Raw genomic sequence first — 21166 nt, 5'->3', positions numbered from 1 at the left:
AATGTGGACATTTGTGTAACATCAACTAACATCTGCAGTCCATCATATTTACACTCGGGGGACACTTAATTCGGTATACCAAACCAAATAATGATAATAAAGAACGTGCCTTTAAAAGATTGACAGTGTCCGAGAGATGTAAAAAAAAAATCAATAAGATGCACTGCATTACTGCATCATACTGAGAGGTGCAACAATTAATCGATTATCAAATTAATCGTCAACTCTTTTGATAATTGGTTCATCATTTTGAGACCCTGTTTTAACTTAAAATGATGCAAATCCTCAGAATTTCAGCCTCTCAACAGTAAGTATTCGCCGATTTTTGTCGTCCTCCATGAAAGCAGACTGATTATGTTTGTGTTTTCACAAAACAAGACATTTGCAAACATCTGCTTTTTACTTTGGAAAACAACGATCAACATCTTTGCAGATTTTCCGTCAAGATTTTACAGAAAAAAAGCAATAATTGAATAATAATCAATTTAAGTCCATTTTAAATAATGTTCTGGGTTTTTTTTTCTTTTGTTTTGTGTTATTGATAAAGGGATGGAAATTAAAAGCGTTTTATTTTTGTCCGATTCATCGAAAAAAAAAATTATTGACAGATTAATTGATTCTTAAAATAATCATTAGTTGCAGCCCTATTTCAAGCATAGTGAGTAAACATCAAGTGGCCGGAAAAAGAAATACTCAAGTCAAGTACAGAGACCTGAAAAATCTACTTTAGAACAGTAAGAAAGTATTTGCACTTGGGTACTTCCCACTACTGTGTGTGTGTGTGCGTGCATGCTTGCGTGTGTAGTGGCGAAAGCAGTGATGTCATGCCGCACATGTGACATTCCACACGCGTGGGAAAAAAGTGTCGACTACGTGACGACAAGCGAGCTGCCGCCGAGTGACTTCATCCACACAAATGTGAAAATGAAGTCTTGTCGTCCAACAGTCCTCGCCGCTTCCTGTCTAGAGTTTTTTCGCTTTCCGTCTTTGGTTTTCAAGGCTTCTCAACTCCCGATCTGTTCAACGAGACTTTGTTTGGGATGCCAAGCGCGGCGGTATGGTAAGGCAGGTAAAGGTGCGGCGCTGGACACAGCGCTGTGTGCTGATTGGTGGACAGAGAACAATCGCTTCCCGAATAGGAAGAAAAGCAGAAGAATTAAAGCTGAAAGCGATGATAAACGGGCCCTCATGCCCCCTTTTTCATGGCCAATCATCCACATGATCATCGAACTTTGATGCCAGCTTCACCGATGCACTGCAAAATCGGGCGACTAGGCGTCGCCCATCTATTGTGGATAGCTGCTTCTGATTAGGCGGCACGGTGGACGACTGGCGAGCACATGTGCCTCAGCGTTCTGAGGACCCGGTTTCAAATCCGGCGTCGCCTGTGTGGAGTTTGCATGTTCTGCGTGGGTTTTCTCCGAGTACTCCGGTTTCCTCCCACATCTCCAAAACATCCATGGCAGGTTTCATTGAAGACTCTATATTGCCCATAGGTGCGAATGGTTGTTTGTATGTGCCCTGCGATTGGCTGGCGACCAGTTCAGGGTGTAACCTGCCTCTCACCCAGAGTCAGCTGGGATGAGACTCCAGCACTAGTGAGGAAAGCGGTATCAAAAATGGAGGCTTCTGATTAGGGCTCACAAACGACCTAGTTGGAGTTGCTGATCGAACTTTACGCCCCTTGAAAAGCAATTGTCAAAGTGGAGGGCGGGGGTGGGGAATGGGGCTGTCCCTAAAGCAGTTTTGAAAACCCTACCCCTGTTTTGAAACCCCAATTTGAAATCCTAACCCTGTTTTGAAATCTTACTCCAAAACCCTAACCCTGTTTTAAAACCCTACATTGAAACCTTAATCGTTTTGAAACCCAAATTTGAAATCCTAACCCTGTTTTAAATACACACTTTGAAACCCCAACGGTTTTTAAACCCTAAACCTGTTTTTAAACCCTAATTTGAAACCCTAACCCTGTTTTGAAACCCTAAACTAGTTTTGAAACCCTAATATGAAACCCTGAAACTCTCTTTAAACCCCAATTTGCAATCCTATCCTGTTTTGAAATCTTACTCCAAAACCCTAACCCTGTTTTAAAACCCTACTTTGAAACCTTAATCGTTTCAAAACCCTAATTTGAAACCCTAACTCTGTTTTGAAACCCTAACCATGTTTTGAAATGATACTTTAAAACCCTAAGCCTGTTTTGAAACCCTAACCTTGTTCTTAAAAACTAATTTGAAACCCTAATCCTCTTTTGAAACCATAGTTTGACACCGTTAACCTGTTTTGAAAACCCTACCCCTGTTTTGAAACCCCAATTTGAAATCCTAACCCTGTTTTGAAATCTTACTCCAAAACCCTAACCCTGTTTTAAAACCCTACATTGAAACCTTAATCGTTTTGAAACCCAAATTTGAAATCCTAACCCTGTTTTAAATACACACTTTGAAACCCCAACGGTTTTTAAACCCTTAACCTGTTTTTAAACCCTAATTTGAAACCCTAACCCTATTTTGAAACCCTAAACTAGTTTTGAAACCCTAATATGAAACCCTGAAACTCTCTTTAAACCCCAATTTGCAATCCTATCCTGTTTTGAAATCTTACTCCAAAACCCTAACCCTGTTTTAAAACCCTACTTTGAAACCTTAATCGTTTCAAAACCCTAATTTGAAACCCTAACTCTGTTTTGAAACCCTAACCATGTTTTGAAATGATACTTTAAAACCCTAAGCCTGTTTTGAAACCCTAACCTTGTTCTGAAAAACTAATTTGATACCCTAATCCTCTTTTGAAACCATACTTTGACACCGTTAACCTGTTTTGAAACCCTAACCCTGTTTTGAAACCATACTTTTAAACCCGAGCCGTTTTCAAACACTAACCTTAATTGGAAACCCTAACTCTGTTTTGAAATCCTATTCTAAAACCCTGTTTGAACCCTACTTTCAAACCCTCACCCTTTTTTGAAATCCTATTTTGAAACGCTAACCCTGTTTTTAAACCGTTACCCTGTTTTGAAACCCTAAAACAGTTTTGAAACCCTAATTTGAAACACTCACCGTTTTGAGAAACTAATTTGAAACCCTAACCCTCTTTTGAAACCACAGTTTGAATCCCCTACCCTGTTTTGAAACCCTAATTTGAAACACTAACCTTGTTTTGAAACCATACTTTGGAACCCTAACCGTTTTTTTAAACCCTGATTTGAAACCCTAACCCTGTTTTAAAACCACACTTTGAAACCCTAACACTGTTTTGAAACCCTAATTTGAAACCCCAAACCTGTTTTGAAACCACACTTTGAAACCCTATAACCCTGTTTTGTAACCCTTATTTGAAACCGTAACCCTGTTTTGAACTCCTAATTTGAAACCCTAAACCAGTTTTGAAACCCTAATTTGAAATCCTAACCTTATTCTGAAACCCTAACCTTGTTTTCAAACCCTAATTTGAAACCCTAAAACTCTCTTTAAAACCCTACTTTGAAACCCTAACACTGTTTTGAATCCCAAAACCCTTTTTTTGAAACCACGATTTCAAGCCCTATCCCTGTTTCGAAACCCTAACCCTGGCACATCAAATCTTGTGTCGAATGGTGAAACTGGTGTTGGGAGCTGATTTTTCAAATTGACCTTCAAATGGCCACTTCAATGGAAAATGACTGACTTCCTGTTCCGTTTCGTATATGGCTCGTATATTTTGGTGCGTCCTGTTATGATGGACCCCTCGCTATTTACGGGAAATCGGGACTGAAAATCTGTGAATAATTGATGCTCATTTTAATTGCTATGAAAAAAAATAGCACCTATATGCGGGTTTCCGTCAATCGGTTCCTCAAAAAAAATCCATGACTAGGTGAATCAGCGTAAGCCTAAACGTTCTTTACTTTCTCATTTCTTATGTTTTATACAATAAAATGCTTTCTTTTTTTTTTTTTTTTTAAATCATGTAACAAAAAAAAATGTTTTTTCACGAGCTGGAATAGATGAATGACATTTCCATGGGGAAAATTCAACACATTGGACAACAGCTATTTGCGGGGAATAGGAACCAGGTTCGACCGCGAATTGCAAAAATCTGCGTATACTTCCTGGACTACGATGTGGTTTAGTTTAGCTTGGAGACATTGACATGTTCCTGTTGATCACTCAGTTGACTGTCATGCTACTTAGCTTAGCTTCTGGAGGATGACATGTTGTTCTGTTTGTCACTTTCCAAAATGAACTATACAGCAGGCGCTTACTATTTGCAGACTTTCTGGATTTTAGTGTGGCTTAATTTAGTTGATTTGATCTTAGTTCAGCCTTTCTTTTCATCTTAGTTTCTCTTTTGGACGATGACATGTTGTTTTTCCACTCAGTTGATCCGAAATGAACAACAGCAGTTGGTCTCTGGTCTCCGACTTGGTGGACTACGACGTGGTGGACTACGAGGTGTCTCCGGAGGACATTCCAGACGCCACGCGCGGCCCCGCCTTCCTGGCGGCGAGCGTGGTGATCGCGGCATCGCTCGTCAGCATCATGGCGGTGTGCGGCGTGGGAAATTGCGCCTTCGTCATCGGTCTTCTTCGCTACAGGAGGGGTCGCGGCCTGACCGACCTCCTGATGGCCAACCTTGCTGTGTCCGACACCCTGGTGGCGGTCATCTGCTGCCCCCTGCTGTTGGACTACTACGTGAGCAGTCGGCTGTCGTGGCGTCACGGATTGGTCGCTTGTGCAGCCGTCAACTACCTAAGAACGCTGTCGCTACACGTGTCCACCAACGCGCTGCTCGCCATCGCCGTAGACAGGTTGGTACAAATGTAGACATGCCGGTACAACCGTATACGAGTTAATGAAACTGTAGCCAAGCCTGTAAAACCATAGCCAGGTCCACCGCAGACAAGTCAGGACAACAATAAGGTCTATCAACTGGCGGGGACGTCAACGCGACTCCGCCCGTATTGCGCTTTCACCGGGGTAACGCCAATTCACCCAGAAATCGCCACGACGTCATGTCCTCCTGGGTGAAATCTGTGGAATGTTGCCGAGATGTCGCCGCGATGTCTCCTCAGTCTCCAGCAGATCTCGGAGATGTCGCAGAGAACTTGCGACGACCTCTCCCCAGTCACGGGTGGAATTTGTCACGGCAACCTCTTTGTGATGTCTCTCCGAGAACAACAGAGATTTGCTCCAAAAGGTTTTTGGAAAAAAAATTAACGTTTCAATTTACCGTGGCTCCCTGGCGACCCGACTCGTCTCCAGGAGATGTTGCACGGATGTCTCCGCAACCGGCAGAGACTCGAATCGCCATCACGTCGCCAACTAGTCTCCAGACCAGTGAGATACAAGCCCTTAAGCCCCCAGTGGGGAAGCAACGCCAAATATGAAACTTCCGGTTATGTACAGTACCTACCACAACCAATCATGTATAAGTGTCATGCGAAGTCATGCAAATGGGGTGTTGTGTGTTGTGTCAACGTGTTCGGTTAAAGTGTGTTAATATGTTTGTGTTGTGTAAACGTGTCGTGTTAGTGTGTGGAGTACAGTAATATGCTGTGCTCATGGGTTGTGTTAATGTTTTGTATTAATAAGTATGGTTTATGCTAATATGTTTCTGTATGTTTATGTGTGTGTTGTGTAATTGGGTGTCGTGTAAACACGTTGCATCGTGGAGTGTGTTTTTGTGTTGTGTTATAGCGTGGTGTTAATGAGCAGTGTTGTGCCTGAACGATACTTAATCAACAAGTTCCTATTTTAGGCGAATGTTCCTTTCTGCCTGATGAACGTAATTGAGAACACACTCATTTTGGTGTCAAAGAATGGTTTTTGAACGAAAGTCGATTTTCATTCAAGAGTGCAAGGTTTTGTTAGGGACTTCCAGGAAAACCCACACTATATACGAGCCTTCATACGGTATGTCGGCAGATAAACGCTGTATTTTATGGGGAGAGAAATGTCTCAAAATTATTTGCACGTTTTTCAAATCCACAAATATTGCCGCTATTTACACGTTTTTCAAAATCCAGAAAATTATTTGCACGCGTTTTTAAAATTCACAAACATATCCGCAATTTTTTAATGTTGTGTGTGCATTTATCATGACTTATCATTTGTAAATATTCGATTTTGCTTGAAAGTGCGTTTGTGGATCAGCAGGCACACACATTTATTTTTGAGACTATGAACTACTAGTTAATTTTTGGAAGGGTGAACTGAACTTTGAACTAGTTTGCGTAGAAAACACTGTCAAGTACACTGATCGTGTGTTATGTTGACGTGTTGTGTTCGTGTTTTAATGTATGTTGTGGTATTGTATGTTGTGCAAATATGTTATTGCGTGTTTGTGGTGTTATTGTGTTGCGTTACTGTATGTTGTGTAAATATATTGCGTTAAGGTGTTCATGTGTGGAGGTTGTGTTGTGTTCATGTGTATGTGGGGTGTTAATGAGTGCTGCATTGTGTATGTGTAGGTACACTGCAATCGCGTGTTAACATGTGTTGCGTTGTGTGTGTTGAGGTACGCGGCAATCGTGCACCCCATGGGTCCTGGCCTGCCCCCCCGTACATGGTATTTTGTGCTGGTGGCAGTGTGGGGGGTTCCAGCTCTGATCTCCATCCCATCGGCCACAATGTCTTCAGAGATCGAGTACCCCCACGGGACAGGCGGCGCCCCTAAAGCCTTCTGTGCTCAGATCTGGCCCGTGGACCAGCGAGTCTTGTACCGATCCTACTTCCTGCTGGTCTTGGTTCTGGAATTCTTGGTCCCGGTGTTCGTGATGGCGGCCTGCTACGCTCGTATCTCCAAGGAGCTTTGGTTCAACAAGGTTCCGGGTTTCCAGACTTTGCAGATCCGCAAGCGTCTGCGTAAGCGTCGGCGGACGGTCCTGGTCCTGATCCTGGTCCTGCTGGCCTACGTTCTCTGCTGGACGCCCTACTATGGATTCTCCCTGCTCAGGGATTTCTACCCTACCGTCATCTCCAAGGACAGGAACGCCCTGGCGGTGTTCTACGTCATGGAGTGTGTGGCCATGAGTAATGGTGTCATCAACACACTTTGCTTCATCAGCGTCAGACACAAAGCCAGGAGCACCACAAAGTCCAAACGGTTCATTCCGCCCCCGCTGGTCTACTTTGTGGCCCGCAAGTCCACAAGTGATGAGGCCCGAACCTCATCACTCAGGGTCACAGAGGAGCTGGGAGGAGCAAGCACTAAGTAGCCCCGATGCTCCTGATGCGAGCTCCATGTAGCGCTGAAACTCCTGATAGTCCTGAAGGTCCTGGGAAGCGTTCAGGAGGACCAAGACCATCCTAACCTGATGCCCAAACACACCTCATCTGGCTTTACTCTCACCCTCCCGTCTCTAATGGAGAGCCCCAACATCTTGTAGAGAAAACTCATTTGGGCCGCTTGTGTTCGCGATCTTGTTCTTTCCGTCACAACCCGCAGCTCACAACTAGAGGTGAGGGTAGGAAACCTAGTTAGATCGATAAATGGAGATCTTGGTCTATGGGCTCAGATCTTTCCCCATGACAGCCCGATGCAGCGTTTGCATCACCGCAGGGTCTGCGCCAATCCGACCCAAAGATACTTGAACTCCTCCACTTGGGGCAGAATCTCATCGCCGACCTGGAGAGGTCCACCCTATTCTTACTGAGGACCGTGACCTCAGATTTGGATGCGTTGATTTTCATCCCGACTGGCTCACACTCGGCTGCGAACCGCTCCAGTGACAGTTGAGGTTCATGGCTTGATGAAGCCAACAAAACCACATCATCTGCAAAAAACAGAGACGTAATACTGAGGCCACCAAACCGGATACCCTCACTGCCTCAGCTGTGCCTAGAAATTCTGACCATAACGTTTATGAACAGAATTGATGACAACGGGCAGCCTTGGCAAAGTCCAACACTCACTGGCAACAAATCCGACATACTGGCTGCAATTATGACTAAAATCCCACACCGGTCATACGGGGACCGAACAACCCGTATTGGGGGTCCGGTACCCCACACGCCGGAGCCACTGGTCCACTGTTCTGCCACCTCAGAGTCTCCAGGCTGTGCTTCTTCATAGAAAGGTGGACTTGAGGAGGTCTTCGAAGTATACTTCCGACCAACTCACAACGTCCCGGGTCGAGCGTCAGGTGCTATACAAAGTGTTGATTGTCGAGGTGGCAAATAACGAAGTACTTGTACTCCGTTACTGTACATTCTTCAGGTACGTGTACTTTACCTGAGTATTTACTTTTCTGGTTTTTCATGGCAGATGCAGTGCGGTGCCTGCCCACAAACTCTCTTTCAGAGTAAACACATCTATTCCCATTTTCAGTGTTAAAGCATCTATTGACTCTTTCGGAGTAAAAACTTTCATGTTGACATGCAGCGTCAAGTCCTCACTGGCAAATATTCTCTCTAGTGACCCACATGTGGGTGGAGCAACTTCACTCATAACGTTTTACTTCATCTTTTGTCACATTGATGTTTCATTATGAACGTCTGTGTTATTTATTAAAGGTGAGTCGTATGTGGTTTCACAGTGTTTTTTTTTTTTTTTTACAGCCAAGTCACAATCTGTGTGCAAAAAAGAAACTTGAGTGTGGTGTGCAACCGTGCCGTCTTCGGTAGATTTCCCATATGTCGAATACAGGAAGTCCTCGCCCGTGCCTCGTCCGCCATTTTGTCCCAGCACCATAGTGTTTCTGCTTAGCTAGTGCATAGTGCTTGTCTGTGTTTGTGCGCCGGGAGTATCTTTGCGTTTTTTCACACTCCCAGCAGTAATGGTAAGTACAACATCTTATTTTTTTTTTATTTTAATGTATTTTAGTTTCTTTATACGAAGTGTTAACCTTTCCCGCTACGGTCACCTGACCGTGGTCGGGAGACGCAGGGGAGACGCCTTTTCCAGTGCCGAGGTTGTCCTCCTCGGGGTTAACTCCCTTTTCTCGTTGCACAGCTGAGCTGGGTGGCGCCAACAATAAAGGCACGAAGCACCGATTTGCTGCTTTAATGGCTTTATTAGCTCCTCTGCAAATTCAACGTCAACGGATCCTCCGCTAATCCCTACTCTTCCCCGGTCGCCGTCACTACACTTGCCACTGTACACACTGTGGCAGTGGCAAGTGTAGTCCTCGATTTACGAACGAGTTCCGTAAATCGAGGACTTCCTGTATCATATTAATTGACCGCATTGCTCGAAGTCTCGAGAACTAAGCTACTTGCTAACCACGCTGGGAACATTAGCTCGTCTCGTCTACAGAAAATATTCTGATGTTTATTGAAAATGTAGCCGGACAGAAAATGGTTTTAGGGGACAGACACAGTATTCATATATCTTCAACATAGTATTCATCAACATAGTGCGACAAATTCACTATGACATTTTGTTTTATTACTTTAATTGCCGCGACTATTGGGAGAGAGCAGTGTACATGTCTTACCTCGGCCACATCAAGAGCGAGAATGGCCAGGTGCGCGCACGTACATGACGTCACCCTCCGGACCGCGCACACCAGCTCACACGCTAATCTCACACTTACAATAGAAAACGTTTATATTTCGGTGTTAGTGTGTATTCATCCTTAATGGTGATGATAATGGGAGTGCTTTGGGTGAAATGAACAGTATAGTGTAACCTGTTACATCTGCATCAGGTCTACTTGCTGCCTTTGATAAAGGCCTGGAATGCTCTCTGCAGTTGTTTCACATTCTCATCCTAGTAGGATTCAGGTGACAGGAATCAGTCAGAGTCAGGCGGAGGGGCGTAGTCAGAGTCGGCATCGACGTTGTCGCTGTCGTCGTTGATGAAGCCGTCACCAGAGTCGGAATCAGAGTCCACACCGGATGCTGCCTTAGCCTTGGTGGCGGCCCGCCTGCTGCGAGCTGACAAGAAGTACAGCGTGATTTAAGAGTGTCGGGATGAAAAAGTCAATTTTTTATTCCTTTACACGCAAAATGCCTTCAAAATATGATTTACAGAAAGTCTATGTGTGTGTGTGTGTGTGTGTGTGTGTGTGTGAGTAAGCATGTGTTTTTGAAGGTGCTACATAAAGACAAATTATGTAAATGTGACCCTCCAGCAACAAAACCGATCGGAATTTTTCTGAAAAGGTATTAAAAATTAGGGCTGTGAATCGATATTTTTATTTTATTTAATCGTGATGAATCACAGGTGCCAACTGTACCACACAAAATACCACGTTTTGCTTTGAGATGGTATTTTAAACTTCTGCTTCGATGAGAAGAGACTTGAGTGCTGCACTTTATGCAAAATAGCTTTGTTTAATCGATAATTGTTTATTATTATTGACTTTTGAAGCAAAATTTGCTGCCGAGCACACCAGTCGGAGTCTCCTCACTCAACTTTGCACTGGCGTAAGCATTGATCTGATCACTATAGCGACCTTCATGCCCTTTCAGATATTCATCCGCTGTTATGGTAAAGGACCGTGTACGGTCAAAACTAATTGTGTGATTAATCTCCGTTAATACAGGATTAATATGATATTTGTTGTGATTAATTAATGCATTAATGCATGAATTTGACAGCCCTATTAAAAATGGTTTCTAATGATGTATAGATTGTGGTAATCGGGTAACATTTGGTGAAGATATGTCCGTTGGCGTTTCAACGTGAGGAAAGCAACAAGGATGTTTTGTTTACACCAAGAGGGACTGTATTATGGCCTCTTGTTGGTTCATATCTGTAAAGACATACCCGTAATTTCTCGTGTAAAATCCCCCCCAAAATGGCCAAAAGTCAATAGCGCGCATTATACATTGGTATAGGGGAAAATGAAAAAAAAAAAAAAAAAAAAACGTTTACATTTTATAAATGTATGATGCCATCTAGAGGTTATGAAAAAGCTGTACACTTTCATTCCAATATGCCACACCACCTAGAGGTTATGAAAAAGGTGTAGCCTACGCTTTCATTCCAATATGACAGGGATACGTACGACTGCATATGTGTACAGTTGTGCTCATAAGTTTACATACCATGGCAGAATGTGTGAAATATTGTTTTTTTTTTTTTTAAATACAACTGATGACTGAACAACAACCATCAATAATTTCTTTATGGTTATGTTTTGTTTAAAAACCTTTCTGAAATGCTTGACAGTTTAATTTGAATCCCATGAATATAAAATGAAATGTGTTTCGCTTGGCCTTCATGTCTTCTTTAAAGAATTATACCCATCTTACAAATTCAGCCTGGGTAATCAAACATATGAGCACATCTGTGTGCTTTCTAATTTACTCAATAAATGTCGGGCTGTGAATTTAGAAATAAGAGCAAGTAAATAAATTATATTACGTGTTCAAATAGAGTGCTTAACTTCAGAATAATTATTTGAAAAAATTAAGAAAATACAGATAATACTTCATGTTTTGATCATATGGGTCGAAGCAAAATCATGCACTGTAAAAATGCATTATACATAGGTAGAAGGGTTTTCCAGAATTTTGAGGTCCAACTTTGGGGGTGCTTGTGAAACATGGGTGCGCATTATACACAAGAAATTACGGTATATTTGAATTCAAACCGCGGCTGCGGAGAACACCAAGCTCTCTGTTGATTCGACGCGTGCTTTTCCTTGCTTTGTGTGTGGCAGCGGCCGATTAGCGTCGTTGATTTCTCGTCGTCGTCTGACTTTTCTCATGGTGATTTTGCTGTAGCCTCTCAATGAAAGCATTTTATTCGAGGCATTAAGGTACGAAATTCACATTAGTTCCAACTGGAAAGTGATCATTGCTTCTTTTTTTTTCCTGGTATCTGAATCACGACTGAAAATGTATCTTTTTCATGGCGTCAATGCTTGACGGAACACAACCGTCCGACTCCGTAAAGGTTTCGTGCTGGAGGGTCATAGATGTGTGTGTGTGTGTTTGTGTGCTTGTCCATGTGTGCACGTGTATATGTGTGTGTGAGCGTACCTGCGTTCTTTGTGTGATTGTATTGTTTGCGATGAAGAGGATTCTTCCTGCGTGTGGGTGGTACAAAACCAGGAGGTGAATTTATTGTTTTTATCAATGACTGATTCATAATTGTTATCATATGTGAACTTGGACCTGTAGCAGTCGATACCGTAGGGACACTCGGGTCGTTCTTCCTCCTCTTCTTCCTCATAGTCAGAGTCTCCGGGATGGCTGCACTCCTTGAAGTGGAGAGGGTTCTTCCTGAGAGGCCAGGAAGTGAGAGGAACAGGAAGTATGCTGAACAGCAAGTGTGTTAAACAGGAAGTGTCCTGGTCATGAAGGGTGCTAAACAGGAAGTATGCTGGTACAGGAAGTTTCAGTTATCAGGCAGCTAAACTAACCTGTAGCAGTCTTTTCCATATGGACAGGCAGTTCGCAGTCTGTAAGGGGACTTGTCTTTTTCTTTGGCTTTTGCGCTTGTGTTCTGTTGACTGCTCGGAATTATATCACACTTCCTGGTTGTGACATCACACTTCCTGGTTGTGGCTTCTCCGTGGTCTTGGCCCTCCTGCTCCATCTCCATGGTGACGCTGTCATCGTCCTGCAGTTGATTGTTGTCCTCTTCCACGTTGGCGAGATCCTCGTGCGATGACGCGACGTCCTGAAAGTGGACAAACATGTTCACTTCATTAATAAATAACTGTACAATATTTATTTATTTTTATTTTTTGAAAAGCCAGATGTAAACTATGAAGTATATACATTATAATCTACCAGGGGGCATGGAAGTATAATTTTATTACTATTTGTGTATATCTGCCCACTCAACTGCACATCCGTCTCCTTTCCTTATCTTCTGAACTTCTGTCTTCTTGTCGTCACTGAGCTCCGTCTGTCGGCTTTTCTTGGCGACTGTGATGTCACAAAGGAAGACGTGATTGGCCCACACATCAGGAAATGAACATTGACTTTGTGAACTGACTAACTGTTGCTGTGTTCGCTATCATTCGCTCATTCATTAGCAGTGTTGGTGAGTGACTAAATACATGTAACAAGATTATGCAATTTAATAAAAAGATTGATGTAAATGCAATCAATTAGATTACTGGGTTAAAATGTGTGATTAAATAACAGTTGCTTTTGAAAATTTCCATGATTACAATTTTAGTTACATTTAAAAAGTAGCCACAAAAGCTCATACTTTTTTACCGAGAACAGATTTTCGCCTAACACCAAGCAGCAGGCAACTAGTTTTCAGTTTACATCCAAGCTTTATGCAGTCAATGATCCGCAGCGGAAGTAGAAGCACAACATAAATCCTTCCATTTGTCCATAAGAGAACCGTTCCCAAACTTAAAATAGTACATAACTCGAGCCCCGATATTGGCCCGATTAGCTATCTTAGCTGATTTCCTACACCAGGCCTGACAAATTTTGTTGGGAACGACAAAAATTCTTGTCGTGTGACATAATCCACAACCAACGATTTGGCCCTACGATAGCCCTACGACGCCAAAATGAAAAGACGATCATCTTTGATTTTTTTGGATATCTTCCGTGTAGTGTGACATATCCCTAACCCTAACGACAACTCTCAGACAGCGCACCAACATTTTTTCACGCGCACGAACCAATGTTTACAGACGCTTTACAGCATGATTCGACAGAACGCCGGCCTGTTTACGTGTACAACCGTTAGTGCTAGCACTAGTTTTCTAGGCTACTTAACATTTTATTGCCTCCTTGCGAGCCGTATCGTATTAAAAGTACGTGAACATACCTCAAGCAATCCTTGAATGAGCATCCTCTCCCGAGCACCAGCGATGACAACCACACATTTTTCCTACTTATGTTCTTTTCCCCCCCGATGCAATACAGTACATTGGCGCGGCACAGTTGTTGTCGTCGTCATTGTTACGAGTGTATCCGGTCGCGTTGACGTTTTCTGGTTCTGCCTCTCAGACAATTTTTATTTTGACAAGATAAATCCCGATGATCGTAAAAGACGGGATGCGGTGGTATCGAATACATGACGTGTAGTGTTTCCACTGTCTGCCCGAAATACTGCAAGATTTGATGCCAGTAGTCTGACATAGTGCAATCATGAAAGGCCAAATTTGTCTTGTTGTCTGATCCATGCATAGGTTTTTTATAAAAATTTTGGACGTAACCCGAATTGTTCATAAATTTGGTCGTTCGTAACCCGAAGTACCACTGTAGTTGTCTTATTGACTGTGTTGATTGTGTTAACTGAAATAAATAGAAAAGTTAAATGTATAGTACTTTTGTTCTTAATTGTATGAATAATTTTGAAGATGGGTGCCCTTCTTTTTTGACTTGAGCACCTGCCCACAAAAATGTGTGTGCATGTGCCTGCGTAGTGTGCTTAGTAATACAAAGCCCCTCCACTTTGTATTCTGTGTATCCAATGCTAGCAGCTAACAGTCGGATTTAGCTGGTCGAAGGTGTCACGTGTTACCTTGGCGGCTCAGGGTGGCGCTGGACGAGTTAACGGCCGCCATCATCCACGTAGGTAAAAGTCGTTTCTTGCGAGGTGAAGGTGCGACTACCGCATTCCTTCCCACCTTGTCGTCCTGTGTAAAAAAAACTCTGATTGGTTGACTTCATTCACTCTTTACTATTTGACATCATGAATTAGAAAATAAATACATCAATCAATATTAAGACTCACTGATTAATTGTGCAGAAGAGCATTCACACGTGATATTCTGCACCAAAATTCTTCATATTTATTCTTTTTTTTTTTTTTAAATCTAAAAATAAATTTTTTTTCAAGAGAGTCAGATCATTCAAAGTTCTAAATAAGATATGATCATCTTTATTAGTCCCACAATGGGGAAATTTGCATCATTTCAGCAGTAATAGTGGCTACAGGAAGTAAAAAAAAAAAAAAAAAAAATATTCACCTTATTGAAGATACAGTATCTACACACATTTCCACAAATTCACACTTTTCCCACAATTCCACATTTACCATAAAAATGATTCTTATTGAATTAGAGACTTTTTCCAAACTCATGAACTCATCCTCCCATATTTCACAACTTTTAATAGATTCAAGGCATTCCAACTAACATCTTCCATGACTGAACAACAACATTCCTAAATCAATGCAGTTGGCGCCCTCAAAAACGGGCAACACAACAAACATGTTTATTTGTTTGAAGAAGTACCACCAATGTGATTACATGGAAAGCATAAAAATGAGAGCGGAGTCAATACACCCTGCCACTCACTGCTATCAGCACACAAAGCCTCAGCTGTTTGCGACTGTTAGATCAGACAAAAGCAGAAATCAATTGTGTCATCATCGTTATTCAGGTGGTTTGTAAAATGGCAAAACTAGTTCATCTGTATTGTTATCAAAGACGATGCACATTTGAAAATAGCAATAATGTTATCATGGTATTTACTGGTACCGTAATTACTGGAGAATGATAGTGTTTACAATCCAAGGTATCTTCTTTATCCCATTCTTTATTCTTTATGACCATGAGGAGTGATGTTAGCAAAAGGCATTAATAAAATGTTGAAATACTCTCTAGCTTCTTTAGTATTCAGTACAGATGCTTTTAAAGTAACTGTTTAAAAAAAAAGTTTAAAACAATATAATAAAATTGTGATAAGAATCGAGATCGGACAATATGAAACAATTGCGATATATATATCTATATATTTTGGCCAGATTGCCCAGCCCTAACTCACAGTCATATACTGTATTCTTTATCCTCTGCGAAGAACAACTATATGAAGCCCACTCGAGTTCTAGGCAGGACAGGCCCCACTGCAATATGATTGGCTGCTGAATCCAGGCAGGAAAGTAAGTTTGAAGTATGAATTGGTCTTTATACTGCCCTCAAGTGCCCAAGGCGTACTCACCAGAATGAGCAGCATAATGTGCATTGATTTGAAGGTGTGCCAAAAACTTATTTTTTATTCTATATAATTAGGTCAGTACTGTATGTTTTTTTTATTATTACAAAGGACAATATTATAGAGTGCTACTTTTCTCATTTAAAAAACACATTGCAAAATTAGTTAGTTAGTCAGGCTGGAACAGATTAATGGTATTTCCATTCATTTCACCGTGGAACCTCGATTTAACGGAATTCAGATTTAACAGACAGAAAGTGGTGTACAACTGGAACTCAAAATCACTCCTTTCATGCACTTGTGAGGTAAATTTGGATAATCTTTAAAGCATTTTAAACATTTTAAAACCTTTTTTTATTTATTTACAATTGTTTTGTAAAGTATGGGGTGTGTTTAGCCCTTAGAAAAAAAAGTACGAAACAAAAATATTGTACAGTACTGGTATTTTTAGAACCTCCGCCCTACTAGTTCTGTTAAATCAAGGTTCCACTGTCAATGCGTTTTGAGTTACGAGCATGGTCATGTAACAAATCAAACTCTGTATCTCAAGGCACCACTCTATCTTTGTAATAGGATTAGTTTGTCATTTTGTGGCCTTTAAAAATTAGGAAAATTTAAAACTCTGATCGTTATCTCCTGCTGCCAAGTAGATGAGCCCTGATGGGGACAAGCCTAATTTAAATGTATTCTACATTCCACTTTTCAGCATTCACAATTTGTACAGAAATCACATTGCCTAGTTTCTTTTGAGACAAACCTCAGTTAGAGCCTCTCCTGCTAACGACGCCTCCTGGTTGGACGCCTCTGGCTTGGCGCCATGACAACCAGGAGAAGTGGGAGGGGTTCTCTGGCGTGAAACAGGGTTTGCATAGCCCTCACACGTGGCACTTACTCTGTGTTAAACATGCAGAGAGCACTTAGGCACTTCTCAGTTTGATGTCTTGACACACGAATAAACATGAGACCACACTTCAACATCAAACATGGACCCCCGTGACACACCATCCATCAATGCCCCTACCTGAGGGGGCTGATTAATGTTCGTCCGCCCACTTCCGCCACTCGAAACATGAGCTGTCCTGGTAGTAGTGAGAAGATGTCTCCGTGGTCAAGGGGGCACCACACGTCTTTCTGCAGGGGTCGAGGGTCGTCAGCGGGGGATGATTGGAGGAAGCATGGGTTCAAGTGCGTCTGAACACAACACAACACAACACACATGGGACACTGACAGATTCCCAACTCCCTAATCACTATACAAAGATTTTTTATACTGTGGACCTAGATAATTTCCTAAAATGTTCACTTAAAATCACTTTGAAGCGATTAGGGAGTTGGGAATGACTGAATAATTCTGAACGCACTAACTTCGTTTAGAATATATGCCTGTGAGTACTGTTTTATTGTCTAACTGTGTTGCTTCACCGTTTGAGTGAAAAGATACATTGCTTAAAGGGTTATAACACCACAACATTTAAAGCTATTCTTTAGAAGTACATGTCAAACTCAGGCCCAGGGGCCAAATTTGGCCCACGATGTAATTATATTTGGCCTGCAAGACCATATCAAATGTGTATTAGCGCTGGCCCGCCAGTATATAGCACATGCGCCACTAATATTACAAATCCCAGAATGCTTTGCTAGTGTGTTGGCCCATCAGTCTAGACCGGCGAGCGCCCCTACCCTTTCTGTTGCAGCAACTATACTATCAGTCTCCTCGAGCAAATATACACTTCCTCTTCCCAGAAATGGCCAAATGAAAGATGGAAAACTGTTAACTTCCAAGACAGGTGGGAGGCAGATTTTCTGTTCACTAAAGTAAAAGACAGACCTGTTCGTCGTGTCCGGAACAACGTGGCTGTAGCAAAGAATATAACATAATTGAATTAATGTTTTTATTAACGCCCTTTATCAACTCCTAGGCAGGGACTGTTAATAGTTTGAGGTTTGGATTTTTATTGAAGGACATTCTTATTTTGTTTGGTTGTTTTATTGATGGTCTTTCAAAAAAGATTTACATAAAAAAGAAAGGTAGTTGGAGATAGATAAATAGAAGACAGACAGAAGAATTAATTCATTCATTCATCTTCCTTTCCGCTTATCCTCACTCGGGTCGCGGGTCCGCTGGAGCCTATCCCAGCTATCTTCGGGCGAGAGGCGGGGTACACCCTGAACTGGTCGCCAGCCAATCGCAGGGCACATAGTTAGAGTCTCCAATCAATCTACCCTGCATGTTTTTGGGATGTGGGCGGAAACCGGAGTACCCGGAAAACCCACGCAGGCACGGGGAGAACATGCAAACTCCACACAGGCGGGGTCCGGATTTGGACCCCGGTCCTCAGTATTGAGGCAAAATTGCACTGCTTTGCAACTGTGTGCTTGCATGCTTCACTTGTAGTACGACTGTAGTAGCACGGCACATAGATGTCAACTAGTGCAGTTTTGTCTCATTTGTAAAATATACCAGTTGTCCTTCAAATGTGCAGAAATGTCATACTTCACGAGTGCGCTGGATTGTCATAATAGTGAGGACAAAGAGCGTACAAATACACCTTAACGAGGATAGTAGAGTAATAATCCATGTTATATATTGAAATACAAAACAACAAACAAATACCATTGATGTATTTTATCGCAAATTTTATTTCTCATGTTTATGTGTCAATAAATAGCTTAAAGCCTCATTTTGGAAAATAATCTGCCAAACTGCTGCTTATTATGAAGTGAGTTCACTGCCACCATGCAGCACCCTTATCTCAAATTTTTGCTCACAAAAAAAAAAAAACGGATCTCAAGGCACCATTGTAGTTTAGTCATCAGTCAAATAAAAAAAATTGTTTAATACACATTGTGGAAACTCGATAAAACGGACCCGAATATAATGGATATCAGATCAAATGGACCGTCGGGACCAAACAATGTGTCAAATTTTTTTTTCCATTTATCACTTAAACTGCCATTGACCAAGTCTGTTAGTTCCAGAATTGACCGCTGTTGTTTACTGGCGTTGCGCCGCAATATAGGCAGACACTGGGGAAGACACGCGTTTCCAGAGCATAGATATCCAAGATGTGACAGACGTGCCCACGTCTCATCCATGTCTTTGTGGCTATTGCTTTGTGCATTGGTGCACAGACATGTTGGAAAAGGAAGGGGTAATCCACAAACTGTTTGATTGTCTCAAATCTTTCGGTATGCTGAAGCATTCAGTTCCTTTCAAATGAGCTCAGGGGCTAATAATTTGAAAATTTCCAACTTTGTGAGAACAATTTGGAGACGGTCCCTTCCTGTTCCACAATAACTGTGCATCAGTGCACAAATCAAGGTTCATAAAGATGGAGATGAGCGTTTGATGTGGATGCACTTGACTGGCCTGCACAATCCTAACCTCAACCCTATAGAACACTTTTAGATGAATTAGAGCCGCGATTGAGAGCCAGGCCTTCTCATTTAATATCAGTGTCTAACCTCACACATGCACTTCTGGGTAAATGGTTATAAATTCCCATAAACACTTAAACTTCCCATAAACACTTAAACCTTGTGGAAAACCTTCACAAAAAGAGTTTAAGATGTTATGACTGCAGAGGGTGGATTGATGTCATATTAAACACGATGGATTAAGAATGGGATGTCACTTAATTCAGATCTGAGTCAAGGCAGGTGAGCAAATACATTTGGCAATATAGTGTTTACGAAACAAGTAGTTGACTCACAAGTCACATCATTATGAATAATTTTCTGATCATTCGTCATGATTTCGGGCGGCATGTACTGGTTAGCACATCCACCTCACAGTTCTGAGGACCCGGGTTCAAATCTGGCCTCGCCAAGTGTGGTGTTTGAATGTTCTCCACATGCCTGTGTCGCTTTTCTCCGGGTACTCCGGTTTCCTCCCACATCCCCAAAACATGCATGGTAGGTTAATTGAAGACTCCAAATTTCCCATAGGTGTGAATGTTTGTTTGTTTATATGTGCCTTGCAATTGGCTGGCAACCAGTTCAGGATGTACCCAACCTCTTGCCCGCAGTTAACTGGGATAGGTTCCAGCATTCCCACGACCGTAGTGAGGATAAGCGGTGTAGAAAATGGATGGATTCATGATTTCTTTCTTAACAATCTTTGATCTTGACTCACCGGTTTGAGGCGCAGTCGTCCATCTTGGTTGTTCAGCAGGCCGTGATGTCTGGACACCCTCTTGTCATTCACCTCACACATAATCATAATAATAATTATGTCCACATTATCACACCTGAACCTGCATTTTATTTTATGCATCGGACTTTTTTGTTCATTCAATGAAAATGTATCTTCATTAACATTATGCATTCAAACACCAACACATGGGTCATAGCACGTCTATCTAGAGAAGTGGTTCTTAACCTTGTTGGAGGTACTGAACCCCACAAGTTTCATACGCACATTCACTGAACCCTTCACAATAAAAAAAAAGGTTCATTTAAATTTCAAAACAGATAGGCCTATATTATTTTATTTGTGCTCATGATGTCATGATGACTTTATTTTGTATCTCATCATGATGACTTGAAATAGCGTTTTGTCGACTTTATATATTTATTTATATATAATATGCTGTTGTAATAGGGCCTTTAAAATTATAAACATTTTTTTACCCTTTGACCTGCTCGGTCAAGGGACAGCGCCACTCAGCGACTAAAAATAAGCAAAGCTGTGTTGACGCTGTATGAACTATTAAACACAGCACAAGTAATAATGATAGTAAGTAGTAGTACATCGTGGGTTTGCTGCATAAGCTTTAAACTTATTTAATCTTTTTTTCTGTTTTCGAATTATGTATTTACATGTTGTATTTTATGTTCTTGAATTACAGCACGGAATGCAGTCCTCTGTTGTTCATATGTGTTACGTGTGTCCTCTGACAAATATTTTCAACATAGTGAAAATGACAAAAATGGGGACTCACTCGGAGGAAAGGACCCCGGCCCACTATGCTCTCTCCAGGGGGAAGGTGGATGGCATCGCCGCCGTGCACCGGGATCAGCTCGAAACCGGACATTGGACCCACTGGAAAGAACATATAGAGAGACATAAAGACAATCAAGAAATCAATCATATAACATGAAACACATTTACTCAAACACGTCAAATCTTTACTGTTCAATGCAGTAGCCACGAATTAACAGTGAGTTTGTGTTTACAGACAATACATGTGGACTTTAAACATGTTGTTCGCTTCAAGCTGAACAAAAAAGTTATCCAAGCTCACAAACTTTAGTTGGTGAAGAACGCGAGTGTTGTTAAAAAAAAATTCCCTGTTCTTTAACAAATGTTTCCAGGAAGAGAAGAAAAATAAAACAACAACAACCCCACTCACACTGCCGCAGTACTTCCTGGC

General features: G+C 41.8%; 2 protein-coding genes across 4 annotated transcripts; one reads left to right on the top strand and one right to left on the bottom strand.

The window, feature by feature from the left end:
- The first annotated feature begins 4370 nt into the window (after positions 1–4370).
- prokr1a (prokineticin receptor 1a) lies at positions 4371–7198 on the top strand. Its single transcript, XM_061678895.1, has 2 exons — positions 4371–4789; positions 6499–7198. Exons 1-2 carry the CDS (start codon positions 4371–4373, stop codon positions 7196–7198), a joined length of 1119 nt encoding a protein of 372 aa, XP_061534879.1.
- Positions 7199–8975: 1777 nt separating this feature from the next.
- aplf (aprataxin and PNKP like factor) lies at positions 8976–21156 on the bottom strand. Of its 3 annotated transcripts, none has more exons than XM_061680233.1 (11): positions 20735–21156; positions 19927–19998; positions 17620–17646; positions 16813–16982; positions 16549–16684; positions 14377–14491; positions 12727–12809; positions 12299–12558; positions 12051–12194; positions 11916–11962; positions 8976–9860 (listed from the first exon to the last, which is right to left on the bottom strand). In XM_061680233.1, the coding sequence occupies exons 1-11, from the start codon at positions 20882–20884 to the stop codon at positions 9718–9720; spliced, it is 1347 nt and encodes a 448-aa protein (XP_061536217.1). In that variant the 5' UTR covers positions 20885–21156; the 3' UTR covers positions 8976–9717. The 3 variants fall into 3 exon arrangements, with proteins under 3 accessions (XP_061536217.1, XP_061536219.1, XP_061536218.1); XM_061680235.1 differs by having other exon boundaries at positions 12051–12158; XM_061680234.1 differs by lacking the exon at positions 17620–17646.
- Positions 21157–21166: the final 10 nt, after the last annotated feature.

The sequence above is a fragment of the Phycodurus eques genome, chromosome 6, assembly GCF_024500275.1.
Source record: "Phycodurus eques isolate BA_2022a chromosome 6, UOR_Pequ_1.1, whole genome shotgun sequence".
NCBI lineage: Eukaryota > Metazoa > Chordata > Actinopteri > Syngnathiformes > Syngnathidae > Phycodurus > Phycodurus eques.
The sequence above is the reverse complement of the archived record's forward strand: the minus strand, read 5'-3'. Positions and strand labels throughout refer to the sequence as shown.

Bases quoted from the DNA above. Each gene is read 5' to 3' on its own strand.
- prokr1a (XM_061678895.1), top strand. From the start codon at position 4,371: ATGAACAACAGCAGTTGGTCTCTGGTCTCCGACTTGGTGGACTACGAC. The intron at 4,790-6,498 runs GTTGGTACAAAT...GTGTGTGTTGAG, and splicing joins CTCGCCATCGCCGTAGACAG to GTACGCGGCAATCGTGCACC.
- aplf (XM_061680233.1), bottom strand. From the start codon at position 20,884: ATGATTGATTTCTTGATTGTCTTTATGTCTCTCTATATGTTCTTTCCA. The intron at 12,195-12,298 runs GTTAGTTTAGCT...CTTGCTGTTCAG, and splicing joins TATGGAAAAGACTGCTACAG to CATACTTCCTGTTCCTCTCA. The intron at 11,963-12,050 runs GTCCAAGTTCAC...ACCCACACGCAG, and splicing joins TACGGTATCGACTGCTACAG to GAAGAATCCTCTTCATCGCA.